The 22,013-nt window shown below is 46.4% G+C and overlaps 1 protein-coding gene across 6 annotated transcripts in view; it reads right to left on the bottom strand.

Annotated features, from left to right (window-relative positions):
* The window catches only part of LOC130367768 (potassium channel subfamily T member 2-like), a 333,948-nt gene that overhangs the window by 99,503 nt on the left and 212,432 nt on the right, over window positions 1-22,013 (bottom strand). For 4 of the 6 annotated variants that reach the window (XM_056570514.1, XM_056570517.1, XM_056570518.1 and 1 more), the window contains exons 14-16: window positions 19,695-19,803; window positions 17,409-17,517; window positions 11,396-11,452 (exon numbers count right to left, since the gene is read on the bottom strand). In XM_056570514.1, coding sequence (XP_056426489.1) covers window positions 11,396-11,452; window positions 17,409-17,517; window positions 19,695-19,803 — 275 coding nt within the window. The remainder of the gene's footprint in view (window positions 1-11,395; window positions 11,453-17,408; window positions 17,518-19,694; window positions 19,804-22,013) is intronic. The other 2 variants (XM_056570519.1, XM_056570516.1) reach the window with 1 other exon arrangement.

The raw sequence follows: 22,013 nt of genomic DNA, 5'->3' as shown, positions 1-22,013 counted from the left end.
TTGTCCAACATCCAGTATGGTGCCCATATATCAGTGCCATACATTGACTACATAATATACTCATAGACCAACTAAAAGGTGGTCCAAAGAAACCCTATATCTCCCATGCCACTAAAAACTGATACATTTTTGTTGCGAAAAACACACAATGGGTTAAAATCTATGAGCTGGATCCTAGTATATAGATATCACTGTATTATGTCGATATGTGTCGGCCAGCCGAGCACACTCCTATATACGTGTATGTACTGACTGTCATGTGTCTGCCGTACGCTTTTAGTCTACAACTAGATACAGCACATTATTAAAACACTATCAGCCCCCTCAACATGTTTCACCACAGATCTGTGGCTTTGTCAAGAGGCAGTGGGACAGACTTCACTGAAGTGAATAGAGCTGAGCTGTAATACCACACACAGCCTGAGGACTGGTGTGGCGCTGTTTTCTAATCCTGAATAATCCCATTTAAAGGGTACTCCGTCGCTCCCTGCAGCACCGGGCGTTCGCAATGCCCCCTCATGACATCACGCTACGCCTCCTCAATGCAAGTCAATGGGAGGGGGCGTGACAGCCGTCACGCCCCCTCCCATAGACTTGCATTGAGGGGGCATGGCGTGACATCATGACCCCCCGCTCCCCACCACCAGCATTCTAAACGAACGCCGGGTGCTGTACAGAGATCGTGGGGGTTCCGGAACCACCGCGATCAGACATTGTATCTCCTATCCTTTGGATAGGGGATAAGATGTCTAGGGGTGGAGTACCCCTTTAAAGGGGTACTCCGGTGAAAACCTTTTTTCTTTTAAATCAACTGGTGCCAGAAAGTTAAACATATTTGTAAATTACTTCTATTAAAAAATCTTAATCCTTCCTGTACTTATTAGATGCTGAATACTACAGAGGAAATTCTCTTTTTTTTGGAATTCTCTCTGATGACATCACGAGCACAGTTCTCTTTGCTGACGTCATTATAACAATAATAATAACTCTTTATTTATTGTTGACCTTAGTGGGATTTGAACCCAAGGCCCCAGCACTAAGCCACCATGCTGCCCTTAGCTTACATCTGCTATGCACAGTTGCTAAAATGGACAGAGACGTCAGCAGAGAGCACTGTGATCGTGATGTCATCAGTGTTCCAAAAAGAAAGGAATTTCCTCTGTAGCATTCAGCAGCTAATAAGTACTGGAAGGATTACGATTTTTTAATAGAAGTCATTTACAAATATGTTTAACTTTCTGGCACCAGTTGATTTAAAAGAAAAAAGGTTTTCACCGGAGTACCCCTTTAAGGCTCTTGGTCTTACAAGGGTCAGGTCTAAATATTAGGTACTTCCGCACACAATGAATGCACAGTGAGCAGCCAACTATATACGCAAATGTGTGATATAATGTCATGAAAAGTCTACAGATTACCAAGACCTACTAAGGTACCGAAAGTGCCATAAGCCAACTTTAATAGTTCAACCCTCCCTAACAAGTGTGCGCTAAAAATCTAATACTATAAAATTACACAAGTGATTTAAAAACACAGTGACGGAGCTGTTGTTAATTCTTACATTGCTATTATCTGTGCACTTTTATATTGATTTTTGTCAGACTCCCAACTATTTATTTATCTCGCCTACTAGTTCACATTTGTGTATCCAGGTCAATGTTCCCTAACATGTTTTACTGCCTAAAAAAACAGCTTCTTCAAGGGACTCGGACATAGCAAGAATGGAGGCCTTCCCACATGTGGTACCTAAAGTTTTCGCAATTCATTTCCCTTCCTAAGTTGTCCTTATGCACCAGAGGCTATACTTTTTGTGTCAAAAAAAAATGCTGTACAACAGATAGTTAAAGGGGTATTCCAGGAAAAAACTTTTTTTTTTTTTTTTTTTTTATATATCAACTGGCTCCAGAAACTTAAACAGATTTGTAAATTCAGACACAAATAAAAGGGTGTGTGCAGCTCACAACCTAGTATCCGAGGTTAAATACGGTTGATAAATCAGTCCCCACCGACTAAGTAAAGTGAATTTAAAAGCAAAATGTCAACCAGAAAAGAACAACTCAACTTCAGCAGCTGCTAATTATTGAAAGGATTAAGATTTTTTTAATAGAATTAATTTACAAATCTAAAAGCTAAATTTCAACCACACCTCAAGGATACCACCCTTCTGGGTGCACAATGAAAAAGATGGTTTGAAAACGGTTAGTTTGAATAATGCTAAATTTTATTAAAATACAATCATAAAATAATTATGAAATACTCAATTAAAATTTTTACAGAGCAATAATATGTATATTAATAACCATAGGGCCCTTATGATGTGTATTAATAATGATAAATGTAGCACTGCTGTTCTAAGTGGTTGGCCGACTATCCGGAATATACTGGTGATCCGGCAATTGGATATCTGATTATAATGTCCTATTATAACTTGGACTGGGCTGCCCATAGTCTTTAGAGAGATAAATGATGCTCCCCGTGTTCGATGGTCCCGTACTGCGACGGGCCGCAGATGGTATGGATAGCAGTCATAGGCACACCCTAATCACCGCGGCCATGGCCCGCTGCTGCAGGACTTTTTTTTTTTTTTTCCTCAATACTAAACCCCAGCCCCACAGGACATCCCCGACATCACCAGCCCGACATCCCCAACGCCAACCAACGCCCCCCCCCTGCTGGGGACCCACACTGTACACTGCATGCTGACTGATTGACTGACTACATACAGTCAGCCAATTAGTCAGAATGCAGCAGCCACACATACCTCCGGGGCTGGCGGCCACTGCCTCTTTAAATCTGCAGCGGCCGGCGGGAGGTCCTTCCCCCCCTTCGCCCACCCACTCGCCGGTGGAAAACTGTATACAGTTCATAGCAGGCCATGACCTCTGCCCCGACGCAGGCGCCGATGACATCAATCATGGGCGCCTGCCCTATGGAGAAGATAGGACGCGACCCGGGGGGGGGGGGGGGGGGGGGGGGGGGATGTATGGGAACCACACACATCATGTTACACCAGTATGCCTCCAGCTGTTGCAAAACTACACTCCCTGCATGCCCAAAGGCTGTCAGGGCATGCTGGGAGCTGTAGTTTTGCAACAGCTGGAGGCACCCTGGTTGGGAAATACTGTCCTAGCCTATTCAGCATACACATCATGTTACACCAGTGTTTCCCAACCAGTGTTCCTCCAGCTGTTGCAAAACTACAAATCCCAGCATGCCCTGACAGCCTTGGGCATGCTGGGAGTGTAGTTTTGCAACAGCTGGAGGCACACTAGTTGGGAAACACTGTGCTAGCATATTCAGCATACATTATGTTAAACCAGTGTTTCTCAACCAGTGTGCCTCCAGCTGTTGCAAAATTACAAGACCCAGCATGCCCAAAGGCTGTCAGGGCATGCTGGGAGTTGTAGTTTTGCAACAGCTGGAGACGCATTGATTGGGAAACACTGTTCTAGCCAATTCAGTATTTGACAAACAAAGAGCAGTGTTTCCCAACCAGGGTGTCTCCAGCTGTATCAAAACTACAACTCCCAGCATGCCCGGACAGCGTTTGGCTGTACGGGCATACTGAGAGTTGTAGTTTTGCAACAGCTGGAGACACCCTGATTGAGAAACACTGTATTACCCTTGCTACTTTTTGAGAGATTTATTCCACCACCTGCTGCCTACCTACCTGAGTGTATTCCCACCCACGTATCTACCTGTCTTACTGTCTTCCTACCTAGCTACCTACCAGGCAACCTAGGACACTAACTGGCTACCTACCTGGCAACCTAGCTAACTACCTACCTACATGTCTTCATACCTACCTGGCAATCTATCTACCTACCTGGCTATACCTACCTGTTTTTTTTATACCTGACTACCTACCTTGCTATCTTTCTACCAAACTACTTGCCAACCTAGCAACCTACCTATTTGGGTACCTGGCTATTTCTCTACCTAACTACCTGGCAACCTAACTGCATACCTACCTGGCTGTCTTCCTTCCTACCTACCTAACTGGTTAGCTACCTACCACACTATCCAGGGAAATGTGGAGGAACTGTACTACTACCCTAATGTGGGGGAACTGTACTACTAACCTAATGTGGGAGATTTATACTGCCAACCTAATGTGGGGAAACTGTACTACTAACCTAATGTGGGGGAACTATACTGCCAACTTAATGTGGGGGAACTGTACTGCACCTAATGTGGGGGAACTATACTGCACCTAATGTGGGGGAACTATACTGCCAACTTAATGTGGGGGAACTATACTGCACCTAATGTGGGGGAACTATACTGCCAACTTAATGTGGGGGAACTGTATTGCACCTAATGTGGGGAAAATATATTTCCATCCTAATGTGGGAGATTTATACTGCCAACCTAATGTGGGGGAACTATGCTGCCAACCTAATGTGAATACAAAAATATAAAATTGTACTATTCTGATCACTATAGCACTTTTATTTTTCTGTATATGGGGATGTATGAGGGTCATTTTTAGCGCTGTGATTTGCAGTTTTTATCGGTACCATTTTTTTTTGCTTTTTAGATATTTTGTATGGTATTTGAAGAGACCAAAAATGTGCTAATCTGATTAGTGCACTATTACGACTTTTGGGACCCCACTTCTGATTTTGCCCAGGGCCACGCTAAGCCTAAAACTGGCCCTGGATCCAATCCTCCTACACTATGCAAGCAAGAGTGTGTGTGTGTGTATATGTATGTGTATGTGTATATACATATAGATGCAAATCATAAAATGTTGCAGTATCTTGTAATACCTTTTTTATTGGACTAACAGAATTTTGTAGAGACAAGCTTTCGGGATTCCTCCCTTTATCAAGTCCAAAGCAAATAACATATATCAACAAATTTGCCTACTGAGGAAGGGGTCGATTTGAAGTACCCTGAAACGCGTCTAGGCTCAAGACTCTGTTTGAACAGAGCAATACAAAGACGCACAGCTTACACAAAAGCCGGCTTATCAACTTACATCAGCCGCCCACAGACTTGTTGCTCCAGCCAGGATTTTCACTCACCGGGCGTATTGATCTGCTCCACATGCTGTCACCACCACGAGCATTTCTACCGGCGTAAGCCAGCGAGGGTCCGCCAACACAACAGCCGCACGCCGCTGCTACGGACCTCCGGCGTGGGATTCTCCTGCCGGAGCCCCGCTCCTGAACCGAGTTAAAGATAACGTTCTGCAGCCAAGCCACCGCTTGCAATTCACAACTGTCTGCTATCCATACCATCTGCGGCCCGTCGCAGTACGGGACCATCGAACACGGGGAGCATCATTTATCTCTCTAAAGACTATGGGCAGCCCAGTCCAAGTTATAATAGGACATTATAATCAGATATCCAATTGCCGGATCACCAGTATATTCCGGATAGTCGGCCAACCACTTAGAACAGCAGTGCTACATTTATCATTATTAATACACACCATAAGGGCCCTATGGTTATTAATACACGTATTATTGCTCTGTCAAAATGTAAATTGAGTATTTCATAATTATTTTAAGATTTTATTTTAATAAAATTTTGCATTATTCAAACCATCTTTTTCACTGTGCACCCAGAAGGGTGGTATCCTTGAGGTGTGGTTGAAATTTAGCTTTTAGATTTGTAAATTACTTCTATTAAAAAATCTTAATCCTTTCAATAATTATCAGCTGCTGAAGTTGAGTTGTTCTTTTCTGTCTGACAACAGCACTCTCTGCGGAACATCTCTGCTTGTCTCGGGAACTGCACAGAGTAGAAGAGGTTTGCTATGGGGATTTGCTTCTAAACTAAACTGGGCGGTTCCCGAGACAGGTGTCATCAGAGAGCACTTAGACAGAAAAGAACAACCTTGACTTCAGCAGCTCATAAGTACTGAAAGGATTAAGATTTTTGAATAGAAGTAATTTACAAATCTGTTTAACTTTCTGGAGCCAGTTGATATATAAAAAACATTTATTTTTCCCTGGATAACCCCTTTAATACTTATTCCAGCAGAAAAAAACATATAATTCAAAAGGTCAATTCCCAAATGATATATCACAGCCCTTTTAGACCCTTGTTTATATTAAAACAACTATTTATTGATATGCATTAAAAGGAATTTCATAACAAAAAATGTGGTTAAACACTTGTGACCCCTCAAAACCAATACCTCAATATCTGCGGAACCTCCTAAATATAAGTGTCGCAATCCACTGCATTACAACTGTTATCAAGATATCCACTCACCAGTAAAAACCTGATTAGATTACCAAAAACTAACGCCTCGTGAATAGTGAATTAAAACAATGTTACAGTTTTATGCCCTCTCGTTCCGACATGTTTCCCCCATGATGACGGGGTTTCTCAAGGGTAATCTGTCCAATAGATAAGGACCGATGCCAGAGGGTAAAGCTGACGTGTAAACAGCAAAAACCTGTATATAAAACAACATATCACTCAAAATGATCCAGACAGTTAGGAATAGTTCCAGGATACTGATATCCTATAAGGAAATAGTCACCCCAGCGGTCACGGCATCATAGATATGCGCGATGTCGCCCGTCAGCACTTCTGCACTCATACATCACAAGACCTCGCGAAAAATGCCGCTATCCACATCCAGTGGCATCATAATCACTTCCGGTTCACCGGTGTGTCACGATCCCCGCAGCGCCTAACTTCATCGCGATAGTAGCGGTCCGTGAGTTGTCACGTGATCCGCTGTCAGAGGCGGCGCCGGACGTGATGACGTGATCTACGGCACCTAGCTCCCCCGATAGGTCAATCACTTAGTAGGGAACGTCACCGTGGTTGAGGCCACCCTGTTAAAGGGGTACTCCCATGGAAAACTTTTTTTTTTTAAATCAACTGGTGCCAGAAAGTTAAACAGATTTGTAAATTACTTCTATTAAAAAATCTTAATCCTTCCAGTACTTTTTAGGGGCTGTATACTAAAGAGAAATCCAAAAAGAAATGCATTTCCTCTGATGTCATGACCACAGTGCTCTCTGCTGACCTCTGCTGTCCATTTTAGGAACTGTCCAGAGAAACATATGTTTGCTATGGGGATTTCCTCCAGTTCCTAAAATGGACAGCAGAGGTCAGCAGAGAGCACTGTGGTCAGCACATCACAGGAAATGCATTTCTTTTTTGGATTTCTCTTTAGTATACAGCCCCTAAAAAGTACTGGAAGGATTAAGATATTTTAATAGAAGTGATTTACAAATCTGTTTAACTTTCTGGCACCAGTTGATTTAAAAAAAAAAGTTTTCCACGGGAGTACCCCTTTAAAGAGGTGAGTCCCTCAAAGGCAGGGATAGTGGTTTGGGATAAATATGATAGGAGGCACCACATAATTCGTTTTATATCGTTATTATATATTAATAATTTGTCTGTGGCTAGCCCCATTTTAAGTGATATTATGTTTTATATACAGGTTTTTGCTGTTTACACGTCAGCTTTACCCTCTGTCATCGGTTCTTATCTATTGGACAGATTACCCTTGAGAAACACAGTCATCATCGGGGGGGGGGAAACATGTCGGAACGAGAGGGCATAAAACTGTAACGTTGTTTTAATTCACTATTCACGAGGTGTTAGTTTTTGGTAATCTAAACTGGTTTTTACTGGTGAGTGGATATCTTGATACATACAATCTTATTATTGGTGACAGATGATTTGTGTTGGAGACAATTTATCTCTACTATTAGATTGGAGAAAACTATTTGTCTCTTTTACCATTGTCACCAAAGAGAATGTTCTGTGATAAGTGATGTTTTATACTGTCGCAGTCTAAATACAGTGGTGATATAGAGAGTCGCAGTTGTAATGCAGTGGATTGTGACACTTATATATTTATGAGGTTTTGCTCTCCTGACTTCATTATTAAACAAACCAGATGTTGAGGTATTGGTTTTGAGGTGTCACAAGTGTTTAACCACATTTTTTGCTATAAGATTCCTTTTAAAGGGGTACTCTCCACCTCTAGACATCTTATCCCCTACCCAAAGGATAGGGGATAAGATGTCTGATCGCGGGGGGTCCTACAGCTGGGGACCCCCACAATATAGCATGTGGCACCCACCTGTTTCTTGTCCGGAAGCGCTGGAGGGTCTGGGTCCTGACCACGGGAACGGAAGTCCGTGACGTCACGACTCCGCCCCCGTGTGACGTCACGCCCCGTCCCCTCAACGCAAGTCTATGGGAGGGGGCGTGACGCCCCCTCCCATAGACTTGCATTGAGGGGATGGGGCGTGACGTCACACGGGGACGGAGTCGTGACGTCACGGACTTCTGTTCCCGTGGTCGGGACTAGGGATCGACCGATTATCAGTTTGGCCGATATTATCGGCCGATAATCACTATTTTGGGCATTATCGGTATCGGCAATTACCTTGCCGATAATTTGATAATGCCCCGACCCCCGCACCGCCCCCACCGCACCGCCCACACACCCCCCCCCCCCCCCCCACCGACCCGAAGCACCGCACCCCCCACCGCACCGCCCCGGCCCCATTGCCTCCCCCATCCCCGGTTTTATAATTACCTGTTCCCAGGCCCGGGGTCCACACTACTACTGGCTCCTGCTGCGTCATGCGTTACGCTGTGCGCAATGACGAGTGGCATGACGAGTGACATGACGTGACGCGATGTCACCGTCAGTGCGCACAGTGACAGGTCAGGAGGACATCACTGGAGCCAGATGTAGAGTGGACCCCGGGTACAGGTAACAGGAAACGATATTGGTCGATCCCTAGTCGGGACCCAGACCCTCCAGTGCTTCCGGACAAGAAACAGGTGGGTGCCGTATGCTATATTGCGGGGGGTCCCCAGTGACGGGACCCCCGCGATCAGACATCTTATCCCCTATCCTTTGGATAGGGGATAAGATGTCTAGGGGTGGAGTACCCCTTTAATGCATATCAATAAATAACAGATAGTTAAAGGGGTATTCCAGGAAAAAAAAATGTATATCAACTTGCTCCAGAAAGTTAAACAGATTTGTAAATTACTTCTATTAAAAAATCTTAATCCTTCCAATAATTATCAGCTGCTGAAGTTGAGTTGTTCTTTTCTGTCTGGCAACAGTGCTCTCTGCTGACATCTCTGCTTGTCTCGGGAACTGCACAGACACAGAGTAGAAGAGGTTTTCTATGGGGTTTTGCTTCTACTCTGAACAGTTCCCGAGACAGGTGTCATCAGAGACAAGTTAGATAGAAAAGAACAACTCAACTTCAGCAGCTCATGAGTACTGAAAGAATTAAGATTTTTTTATAGAAGTAATTTACAAATCTGTTGAACTTTCTGGAGCCAGTTTATATATATATGTATTTTTTCCTGGATAACCCCTTTAACACTACATAAAGAAAAAATGTAACTTTTATTCAATGTCTTTAAATAAATTGCACATCCAAGACCAACAAGTGCATACTACATAAAGTTCTGTACCAAGTACCCCAGGAATAATGGCATATAGGAAATATACATACGGACTTCAACATCTCATATAGCCATGCTCCGATCCAGACAGATGCACATGAACTGTCTTACTACATGAATGAGAACCAGGTAGGTCCGTAGTCCGTGTGCTTTCTCTACACAATACAAGGGCCCAAACATGCTGGAAAAATTCAGGTGCCAGTTGGGGAAATAAAGGGGTCTTAAAGGGGTACTCCACCGGAAAACATCTTATCCCCTATCCAAAGGATATGAGATAAGATGTCTAATGGGTCCCGCCGCTGGAGACCCCTGCTATCTCCGGCCCGGCAGCAGTGGCATCTGGAACACGGAAGCTTGGAGCTTCTGTGATGTCCCAGTACCAGATATGCTCCTACAGTCCTGTCAGGTAGAGTCCCTGTACATCCTCAGGGCTCTCCTGCACTGTTCCCCCATATTGTGTATAGGTTGTATATTTAGTGTAAAGGACCTTTGATATGGTCACATGATTGTTAGTCACCTGATAATGGTTGTCACATGTTTAAGTCATATGTTTTGTTACCCAGAGAGCACCAGGTGACCAGATGACCCGCAGTTGGCCTATGGGCTCTTTGCTCAGCCCCCTTTATAAGAGGGGAAGGTAATACAATCTTGCTCTTAGATCCTGAGGTCAAGTCCAGTCCAGACGTCTCAGAGCCAGTGTCCAGCACATCTGGAGGCCTCAAGCCTAAATTGCAGCCACAAGTCAGTAAGTCATCTCTGTCTGCTGTCACTATCTTCAGTCAAGTAAAGTCTATTATAGTCAGCGTGGTTGTGCTAAAGTCTGTCCAAGTCACTGCAAGTCCCAGCAAGCTGTGAGGTCCCCTGTGTTACTGGTCCCCTCTCTGGGATCCTGGCCGAGCTGTAAAGACTGTACCATTTGTCTACCTCAGTAAAACTACTGTTAACCCTAACCTGGCCCTGGACTATTATTTGCCCTGCATAACCTAGGACTAGCGGTGCTACCTTCAGGTGGTTACATAGGCAAACCACACCCTGGCATCACGAACACTAAGGGGTTAACACCATCTACCCCTGGGCAACACCATCTGCCCCTACACATCACATTGCACCCGACACCACACTTCCGCGTTTGTGACATCACACCACGCCCCCTCCGTTCATGTCTATGGGAGGGGGCGGGACAGCTGGTACGTAGCCGTCACACCTCCTCCCATAGACATGAATGGATTCCCTCTGTGCACGGATGATAGGGGGTGCTGCAGCAGAGATCACTGGAGTCCCCAGCGGCGGGAACCTCATCCCCCCCCCCCCCCCCCCTCCCCGCGATTAGACATCTTATCCCCTATCCTTTCGATAAGGAAATTAGGGACATAAATGGAGTAATAGACAGTGGTCCTGGTACTAAATAGCATAGTGGTACTCGCTCTAAAACAGCTTATGACCCAGGTAGGGTGAGTTTAAGAAAATGCAAACCAGGGGTGGCACTTTTTAATGGTAAATGCCCCATTGGTTTCCTGAGGCCATCTGTGAGGGTAAGTATGGGCAGGAATCGCCCTTATCAGGGGATGGGATAGCGCTGGCTGTAGGGACCCCTTATTATACAATCCTAAGGCTTGGCCTGGTTTTACCAATTGGCACCTGCGTTTCTCCAACATGTTTAGTCCCTTATTTTGTATGGAGGAGGGACAGGGGCTATGGGCATACATGGTTCTCATTCATTTGATAAGACGGTTCATGTTTTTCCATCTGGATCTTAGCAAAGCATTATGGGACATTGAAGACCTAGGGTACTTGGTACAGCACTTTATGTCGTATGCACTTGTTGGTGTGGGATTTGCAATTTTGTATTTAATGACATCGAGTAAGAGTTATGTGTTATCTGTATGTAGGGATGACCCTCTGTTGTACGGGAGGCATCTATTAAATATAACTTTTTACCAAAGGAATGACTAAAATGACTAAAGATCTATCATGGTACCTGGAAAGGGCTTGCCAAGGGCTCTGACGGTGGCGGAATGAATCTGTAGTGGTTGCCCTATATAAAGCATTGGGTGAGACTCAATTAGATGTAAGGAAAATAGGAAGACTCTAAATGGTGTTAAAAGTAGCTTTAAATCCAACCCTGGCCATATACTTAAAGGGGTACTCCACTGTTAGACATCTTATCCCCTATCCAAAGGATAGGGGATAAGATGTCTGATTTGGGGGGGGCCCGCCACTGGGGACCCCCGCGATCCCCCCTGCAGCAGCCCGGTACCTCAGCAGCCCGGAGCTAAGTTTACTCTGAGGCTAATGACGGGCGGTGCAGGGGACGGGGCATTGTGACGTCATGGCCCGCCCCCTCGTGATGTCATGCCCCGCCCCCTCAATACAAGTCTATGGGAGGGTGCATGACGACATGACGTCATGAGGGGGCAGGGCCGTGATGTCACGATGCTTAACTTAGCTCCGGGTTGCTGAGGTACCGGGCTGTGCAGGGGGGATCGCGGGGGTCCCCAGCGGCGGGCCCCCCCCAAATCAGACATCTTATCCCCAATTCTTTGGATAGGGGATAAGATGTCTAACAGTGGAGTACCCCTTTAAAGATCTAAACTGGATAACAACAAAAGGTTTCTCACAGCCTGTCCTCAAGTAATCTAAACAGGTCCTAAAGGGAATTTGTCAGCTGCAATTCAGGTTCTATAATTGGTGACACTGTTCGATGCTATTAGGTCACATGGTACCTTTCATATATCGGTCTGTTCCATAACATAGAAAAATGCTTTTATTCTCAGGTGCAAAGAGTCAAATATGCATTTCCAGGCTCCTAAAGTGCTGAGGTCTGGAATGTCTCCTCGCTCAAATACCTGTCCCTTCTTGATTGACAGTCAGCTGGAAGCCGAGCCCTCACACTTACGCACATTTCGTATACATTTTGCACACTTCGTATACACAGCACAGGATGGAGATTTGAAAACAGGGCTCGGCTTTCAGCAGTGTCAAATGTGCAGGGAAAAGGATGGGAAGGGAGCGAGGAGGGGTTCCAGCCCTCAACACTTCAGGGTCTTGGGAATGTATCTTTGCACCAGAGAATAAAAGCATTTTCTACATTATAGAAGCACACAGATATACACACACAGATATATACAGTGATCCCTCAACTTACAATGGCATCAACATACAATAGTTTCAACATACAATGGTCTATTCTGGACCATTGTAAGTTGAAACCAGACTCAACATACAATGTACAGACAGTCCAGATCTGTGAAACCTGTCAATGGCTGGAAGAACCGACCAATGAGAATGGGCATTCACTGGTAAAACCCCTGTATTACTGAAGTGCATGCACTGACTGGTGTCTGGTAGCGCCCCCTACAGTACAGGGAGGTATTACTTGTTCTGTACTACTCTTTACCTGTATTACTGAAGTGTATGCACTGACTGGTGTCTGGTAGCGCCCCCTACAGTACAGGGAGGTATTACATGTTCTGTACTCTTTACCTGTATTACTGAAGTGTATGCACTGACTGATGTCTGGTAGCGCCCCCTACAGTACAGGGAGGTATTACATGTTCTGTACTACTCTTTACCTGTATTACTGAAGTGTATGCACTGAATGATATCTGGTAGCGCCCCCTACAGTACAGGGAGGTATTACATGTTCTGTACTACTCTTTACCTGTATTACTGAAGTGTATGCACTGAATGATATCTGGTAGCGCCCCCTACAGTACAGAGAGGTATTACATGTTCTGTACTACTCTTTACCTGTATTACTGAAGTGTATGCACTGACTGGTGTCTGGTAGCGCCCCCTACAGTACAGGGAGGTATTACATGTTCTGTACTACTCTTTACCTGTATTACTGAAGTGTATGCACTGACTGATGTCTGGTAGCGCCCCCTACAGTACAGGGAGGTATTACATGTTCTGTACTCTTTACCTGTATTACTGAAGTGTATGCACTGACTGATGTCTGGTAGCGCCCCCTACAGTACAGGGAGGTATTACATGTTCTGTACTCTTTACCTGTATTACTGAAGTGTATGCACTGACTGATGTCTGCTAGCACCCCCTACAGTACAGGGAGGTATTACATGTTCTGTACTACTCTTTACCTGTATTACTGAAGTGTATGCACTGACTGATGTCTGGTAGCGCCCCCTACAGTACAGGGAGGTATTACATGTTCTGTACTACTCTTTACCTGTATTACTGAAGTGTATGCACTGACTGGTGTCTGGTAGCGCCCCCTACAGTACAGGGAGGTATTACATGTTTTGTACTCTTTACCTGTATTACTGAAGTGTATGCACTGACTGATATCTGGTAGCGCCCCCTACAGTACAGGGAGGTATTACATGTTCTGTACTACTCTTTACCTGTATTACTGAAGTGTATGCACTGACTGGTGTCTGGTAGCACCCCCTACAGTACAGGGAGGTATTACATGTTCTGTACTCTTTACCTGTATTACTGAAGTGTATGCACTGACTGGTGTCTGGTAGCGCCCCCTACAGTACAGGGAGGTATTACCTGTTCTGTACTACTCCTTTACCTGTATTACTGAAGTGTATGCACTGACTGGTGTCTGGTAGCACCCCCTACAGTACAGGGAGGTATTACATGTTCTGTACTCTTTACCTGTACCAGGGTTAGCTGCTCCTTTGGACACCAGGTGAGGGCGGCTCCATGTTACTTTTTTGGGACACTGTGTACTGTACAGGATCCTGAAGAAGCTTCTGTCCTCTACATAGACCAGTATTTTCCCAAGCAGGGTACCCCCAGCTGTTGCAAAACTACAACTCCCAGCATGCCCGGACAGCCTTTGGCTGTCCGGGCATGCTGGGAGTTGTAGTTTTGCAACAGCTGGAGGCTCCCTGCTTGGGAAACACTAACATAGACAATGATTACAGCTCCCAGCAGATCTTTATTACTTGTTATCTACTTATTTTTCTTTAATCCTCACTTTTTCCTATTTTTGGATGACATTTTGGTGGCTTCAGAACCAATTACCAGTTTTCCATAGAGTTATGGTCTCAACATACAATAGTTTCAACATACAATGGCCGTCCCGGAACCAATTAATATTGTAACTTGAGGGACCACTGTAAAAGGTACCATGTGTCTTCTTGTCCTAACAGAATTTAACAGTGTCAGCAGAAAATCACAGCTGACAAATTCCCTTTAAGACTTTTCCTTAGAGAAAACACACGTGCTAAAAGATTATCCAGTCCTGCAGATAAATATCTCATATGGTAAAAAAAAAGACTTTAAAGGGGTACTCCGGTGAAAACCTTTTTTCTTTTAAATCAACTGGCTCCGAAAAGTTAAACAGATTTGTAAATTACTTCTATTAAAAAAATCTTAATCCTTCCTGTACTTATTAGCTGCTGAATACTACAGAGGAAATTCTTTTCTTTTTGGAATGCTCTCTGCTGACGTTATTATAATAATAATAAGTCATTATTTATTGTTGTCCTTAGTGGGATTTGAACCCAAGGCCCCAGCACTGCAAGGCAGCTGTGCTAACCACTGAGCCACCATGCTGCCCTTAGCATACATCTGCTATGCACGGTTGCTAAAATGGACAGAGATGTCAGCAGAGAGCACTGTGCTCGTGATGTCATCAGTGTTCCAAAAAGAAAGGAATTTCCTCTGTAGCATTCAGCAGCTAATAAGTACTGGAAGGATTAAGATTTTTTAATAAAAGTAATTTACAAATATGCTTAACTTTCTGGCACCAGTTGATTTAAAAGAAAAAAGGTTTTCACCGGAGTACCCCTTTAATCCTGTTCATGGTAGAACATAGGGGGAAGGTTTCTGCTGATGCAAGCTCCCTCCTTAGCACACAAAGCAGCATTTGTCCCACCTTCTCTTTCATGGGGTCATCCAGCAAAAAAATAACATATTTGGATCGGGGATCACAGGAGTCCGACCACATCTGATCATGGGGGTCGGTCCAACTGATAGGACCCCTATGATCTTCAGAACGGGGTCGTATGGAACAGTAGAGGGCTCGTGCAGTCTGCCACTCCATGCATTGTCTATGGGAGCACAAGAAATACCAGAATACAGTGATCCCTCAACTTACAATGGCCTCAACATACAATCGTTTCAACATACAATGGTCTTTTCTGGACCATTGTAACTTGAAACCAGACTCAACATACAATGTACAGACAGTCCAGATCTGTGAAACGTGTCACAACTGGAGGAACTGACCAATCAGAATTGGCATTTTGCTGGTAAATCACCTGTATTACTGAAGTACAAGCACTGACTGGCTGTCTGGTAGCGCCCCCTACAGTACAGGGAGGAACTACAAGTTCTGTACTACTTACCTGTGCCAGGGTTAGCTGCTCCTTTGGACACCAAGTAAGGGCGGCTCCATTTGGGACACTATGGGAGATTTATTAAAACCTGTGTAGAGGAAGAGGAAGAATGGTGCAGTTGCCCATAGCAACCAAACAGATAGCTTCTTACATTTGTAAAGAGGCCTGTGAAAAATGAAAGAAGCGATCTGATTGGTTGCTATGGGCAACTGCACCACTCTTCCTCTACACAGGTTTGATAAATCTCCCCCACTTTGTGTACTGTATAGGACCCTGAAGAAACTCCTGTCCTCTACATAAACCATTGTTTCCCAACTAGGGTGCCTCCAGCTGTTGCAAAACTACAACTCCCAGCATGCCCGGACAGCCGTTGGCTGTCCGGGCATGCTGGGAGTTGTAGTTTTGCAACAGCTGGAGGCACACTGGCTGGGAAACACTGACATAGACAGTGATTACAGCTCCCAGCAGGTCTTTCTTACTTTTATATGTAAGGATTTGCTTTATCTGTATTAGTTATCTACTTATTTTTCTTTAATCCTCACTTTTTCCTATTTTTGGATGACATTTTGGTAGCTTCAGAACCAATTACCAGGTTTCCATAGAGTTCTGGTCTCAACATACAATGGTTTCAACATACAATGGTCGTCCTGGAACCTATTAATATTGTAACTTGAGGGACCACTGTATAGCCCTCTGGTATCTCCGGTGCTGCCATTGACTGGTCTTTGAGAAGTTAGAAGTACAGTGGTCCCTCAACATACGATGGTAATCCGTTCCAAATGGACCATCGTTTGTTGAAACCATCGTATGTTGAGGGATCCGTGCAATGTAAAGTATAGGACAGTGGTCTACAACCTGCGGACCTCCAGATGTTGCAAAACTACAACACCCAGCATGCCCAGACAGCCGATGGCTGTCTGGACATGCTGGGTGTTGTAGTTTTGCAACATCTGGAGGTCCGCAGGTTGAAGACCACTGGTATTGAAAGTTATACTCACCTGTCCCCGCCGCTCCGGACCGTCACCGCTCGTCACCGCTGCCCTGGATGTCGCCTTCCATCGCTGTCGACGCGTCCCCGGGGTGTCCCCGACGCTCCGGCAAGGCCTCTGCTTCCCCGGCATCCTCGCTCTCCGTCGCCGCTGTCACGTCGCTACGCACGACGCTCCTATTGGATGACGGGTCGGCGTGCACAGTGACGTGATGACGTCAATGGAGAGCGGCGACGATGCAGGGGATCCCGAAGAGGACGCGCCGGAGCCCCGAGGACAGGTAAGTGATCGTCAGCGGACCACACGGCTATCCGGTGTCAGCTGAAGCAGTCTGCGCTGCCGGATAGTCGTTTATGCGATGGCCCCGACATACAAAAGCATCGTATGTTGATGCTGCCTCTGAGAGGCCATTGTATGTTGAAATGATCGTATGTCGGGGCCATCGTAGATCGAGGGGTCACTGTAGATGGCACGGACAGCTGAGAGAGTCAGGGCCTCGTTCTGGAGATCACAGAGGGTCCGACCACTGGACCTTATCCTCTATCCTGTCATTTTTGGCTGGATAACCCCTTTAATATAAGATAGGCAGGAAGGAAAGGGAGGAATCATAAATGCCCCAATTACAGTAGTAAAAGATGCATTCTGCTTGTAATTTGAATGCACCATTAATATTTGCGTCACTTACTGCCCCCTAGAGGTGTGTATCAGTAACGTGATGAGGGTGGAGGTTGCTGGGCAAACACAGTTTAGCGCCAACATGGCATACTTGAATTCTTCTTCGCAGACCACATGATCTGAGGAGACAATAAGGTTTAGGTCAAGAACCAAAGAAAAGAGAGTAAGATAGCAGATATATTACGGTCACATTATAAGAGCTGAGATACTTGTTACCCTTAATAATGATTTTTAAATACAACAATATAAGGGCTGAGAGGAATGCACTGGAAGCATGTGTGGTGTCCCGCCACCGTATTTCATACTGTGCCTAGGTAATTAGTCCCCAAAGTTAGAGTCCCTAGGACTGTCGGGGTTCGCTTTCCTCATTTAACCCCTAGTCACCCATTAGTCACTTAATATTTGTAAATATTATCTATCTAAATAAATGTATATGGTATTACTCACTGTTTTAGCGTCGCAGGACCTGCGGGTCATGTGACCGGGTTACAGAACTCTATGGTTTTTGCTAAAGGACCTTTGGTGGTTTTGGACATGTGATCACCCACAATCCATTGTAACGGTGAGTGACAGCTCATTGGACCAATCCAAAACAGCCAGCCCCTGCTGTAACGCCGAGCGCTCCGGGCTCCGCTTCCCCTCTGGAGCGCTCGCGGCGTTACTCTCCTGCTTGCAGTGCCCCGGTCAGCGAGTCTGACCGGGAGCGCTGCTCTGTGTCCCTCGGCGGGGATGCGATCCCCGTGGCGGGATGTGCCCGCCAGCGGGTCGCATCCCGTGTCACTCACCGGCCCCGTCCTTCTGCTCAGTCCCAGCGCGCGCGGCCCCGCTCTCTAGGGCGTGCGCGCGCCGGGTCTCTCAGATTTAAAGGGCCAGTGCACCATTGATTGCTGCCTGGCCCAATTAGTTCCAAGCACTCCCCACACCATAAAAACCCACTTCCCCTTCCTGTCCCTGCCGGATCTTGTTGCCTTGTGCCCTGAGAAAGCGTTTCTGTGTGTTCCATTGCCTGTGTATCCAGACCCTTGCCGTTGCCCCTGACTACGACCCTTTGCTGTCTGCCCTGACCTTCTGCTACGTCCGACCTTGCTCTTGCCTTGCCCTTGTGTACCGCGCCTGTCTCAGCTGTCAGTGGGGTTGAGTCGCTATTGGGTGGAACAACCTGGGGGTTACCTGCCGCAGCAAGTCCATCCCGCTTTGCGGCGGGCTCTGGTGAAAACCAGTAACCCCTTAGATTCCGTTCCCCTGGTATGGCCCACGCCATCACCTCACTGACACAGAGGATCCACCACCCGTGTCCTCCCCGCATACCAGTCCGGATCCTGACACCTGCCCATGTAAGGGAGCTGCGCCATCTTGTCGCTCTCTTGGGTTGCTGACTGTGAACGAGGTAGGACCTCCGCAGCTTACAAGACAAATTACTAGGCCCAAAGCCTTGCGACTTAGGCCTGCGCTAGAGACGGATAGTTCTTACAATTCCACACTATCTCAGCAAAACCTCTGGACCTAACCCCTAAATCCAGCGGATCTATGCAAATAAAATCCTCCTAATCTAAAGGGAACTTTCCGGTCCTAAGCATCTGTCAATCACTACTGTGCTGTTTGTAAAGACTCTGTTATCTGGACTGTTACCTTTATTGCAGATACAGAAAATCTTCAGTAAAGATTCCGCAAGTTTTAAGTTCAGCACTGCTGTGGACAATCTATTTATTCTATACTCACCTATCGCTCTTGGGAAGGGTGGCGATAGGCCCAGCATGACTACAGAGTTTAACCCCCACCCTGGCGTCACGAGTGACAAGGGTTAACAGCGCCCTTTATCATATAGAACCGCAACACCCCTACTACCCTACACCCCCACAAGGCTTTCCACATAATGCTTCACCACACATGAATTCCTGTAACCACAATAATCTAATGTTCCATTACCGGGTCACCTAGAAACCAGCTGTCATCTGAGAATAGATTTCCCTGCAGCACCACCGCAGGAGAAATGAAGAATTACAATGTTCCCACTGAAATCAGATGGATGTCTATGTAATGCCCAGAACGGCCAGGTCCTCCAGAGGAAGAGACACTCTTACACTAATAAAGTATGAGGTTCTACAGATTTTATTTTTTTATTTTTTGTGTTTTAAATAACCCCATATTTTCTCCTGGATTAGCGGAGCTGGAGCCTAGTGTTCAAAATGACAGATAATGTGTGTATTATCTTCTAACAATATCTCTCATTGTTGCCCATAAAATCTCCTAATAAATGCACCCGCACTTGTAATAAACGTCGTCCCTGATTCATTACCTGCAAATTTGATATGAAACTTGTTTTCCGGCTTCAGGATTTGGACATAAAGAGGACAATTAGGAGCAAAGTCTTTTACAGCCCAGGCTCGGAGAATGGTCTGGTGATCCTAAAAAAAAATTACATCCCATTAGAATCACGGATAATACCCTCCCTTAGCTCATGAAGTTATATAGCAGCATTTATTATTAGTAATCTTATATTATTAAGGTAAAAGAATATGTGCTTCCCATCATGCATTAAGATGGGGCACAGGCTTTATATTCTTTAAAATGACCCAGAATGTTTTTTCTCCTGTTCTTGTTATCGCCCCCTGCTGTGTAATTCACTCTGAATGTAACTGCACTGAGTGCATCCCCGGCAATGCAGCAATTTTCTAGATAAAATAAGATATCTATATCACATCTGCCAAAACTACTATAAGGCTAAGTTTCCACTTGTTTTTTCTTTCTGGCAGTTTTTGGAATACTGCCACTGCAGTTTTTGAGCCAAAGTCAGAAGTGGATCCATAATGGAGGAGAAGTGTAAGTCCTTCCATTATATTTCCCATTCCTTTTGAATACACTTCTGGCTTTGGCTCAAAAACTGCAGTGGAAACTTAGCCTAATACTTGTCACGATGCCGGCTGGCAGGAGGTGGATCCTCTGTGCCAGAGAGGGATTGGCGTGGACCGTGCTAGTGGACCGGTTCTAAGTCACTACTGGTATTCACCAGAGCCCGCCGCAAAGCGGGATGGTCTTGCTGCGGCGGTAGTGACCAGGTCGTATCCACTAGCAACGGCTCAACCTCTCTGACTGCTGAAGATAGGCGCGGTACAAGGGAGTAGACAAAGCAAGGTCGGACGTAGCAGAAGGTCGGGGCAGGCAGCAAGGATCGTAGTCAATAAGGCAATAGCAGGAGGTCAAGTACACAGTATGGACAAACACAGTAACGCTTTCACTAGGCTCTAAGGCAACAAGATCCGGCAGGGGAGTGCAGGGACAGAGAACAGATATAGTCTGGGAGCAGGTGGAAGCCAATTAAGCTAATTGGGCCAGGCACCAATCATTGGTGCACTGGCCCTTTAAGTCTCAGGGAGCTGGCGCGCGCGCGCCCTAGAGAGCGGAGCCGCGCGCGCCAGCACATGACAGCAGGGGACCGGGACGGGTAAGTGACCTGGGATGCAATTCGCGAGCGGGCGCGTCCCGCTGTGCGAATCGCATCCCCGACGGCCATGACAGTGCAGCGCTCCCGGTCAGCGGGACCAACCGGGGCGCTGCGGAGAGAGAGACGCCGTAAGCGCTCCGGAGAGGAGCGGGGACCCGGAGCGCTAGGCGTAACAGTACCCCCCCCCCTTAGGTCTCCCCTTCTCTTTGTCCGGTAACTGCCTCCCCTGGGATGAGGACACCGGGAAAGAATGGAGGGTTTCCTCAACGGCAGGCAGTACAGCAGGAGTGGGAATGGGGAGGGAGGGCAGAGGGCGAGGCCTGGCACGGGGCAGTGTGACACCAGGACGGGGGCCATGGGGAGGCACCGAGGCTTGCCTGACTGGACTGGGAGGGGGGGAGAGGCACTTCTTATGGCAGGCAGAGTCCATAAAGACCTTAGGGAGACCGGTTACAGGGGGAACCACAGGGTCACGGCAGGGAGTACTGGGAACCGGTTTAAGGCAGTCCTTGAAACAAGAGGAACCCCAGCTCTTGATCTCCCCTGTGGACCAATCCAGGGTTGGGGAATGGTGTTGAAGCCAGGGTAGTCCAAGGAGAATTTCGGAAGTGCAATTGGAGAGGACCAAAAACTCAATTGTTTCGTGATGAGGTCCGATGCACATTAGGAGGGGCTCCGTGCGGTAACGCACGGTGCAATCCAACCTGACTCCGTTGACCGCGGAAATGTAGAGTGGCTTGACGAGACGGGTCACCGGGATGCGGAATTTATTCACCAAGGAATCCAGAATAAAATTCCCAGAGGCACCGGAGTCCAAGCAGGCCACGGCTGAGAGGGAGGAGTTGGCTGAAGGAGAAATCCGTACGGGCACCGTGAGACGTGGAGAAGCCGACTTAGCATCAAGAGACGCCACACCCACGAGAGCTGGGTGCGAGTGTGCGTTTCCCAGACGTGGAGGACGGATAGGGCAGTCCACCAAGAAATGTTCGGTACTGGCACAGTACAGACAAAGATTTTCTTCCCTACGGCGATTCCTCTCTTCCTGGGTCAGGCGAGACCGATCCACTTGCATGGCCTCCTCGGTGGGAGGCCTAAGCGTAGATTGCAACGGAGACTGTGGGAGAGGTGCCCAGAGATCTAAGTCTTTTTCCTGGCGGAGCTCTTGATGCCTCT

Source organism: Hyla sarda, chromosome 4 (genome assembly GCF_029499605.1).
Source record: "Hyla sarda isolate aHylSar1 chromosome 4, aHylSar1.hap1, whole genome shotgun sequence".
NCBI classification, from domain to species: Eukaryota; Metazoa; Chordata; class Amphibia; order Anura; family Hylidae; genus Hyla; species Hyla sarda.
This window is presented reverse-complemented; position numbering and strand designations above follow the sequence as displayed.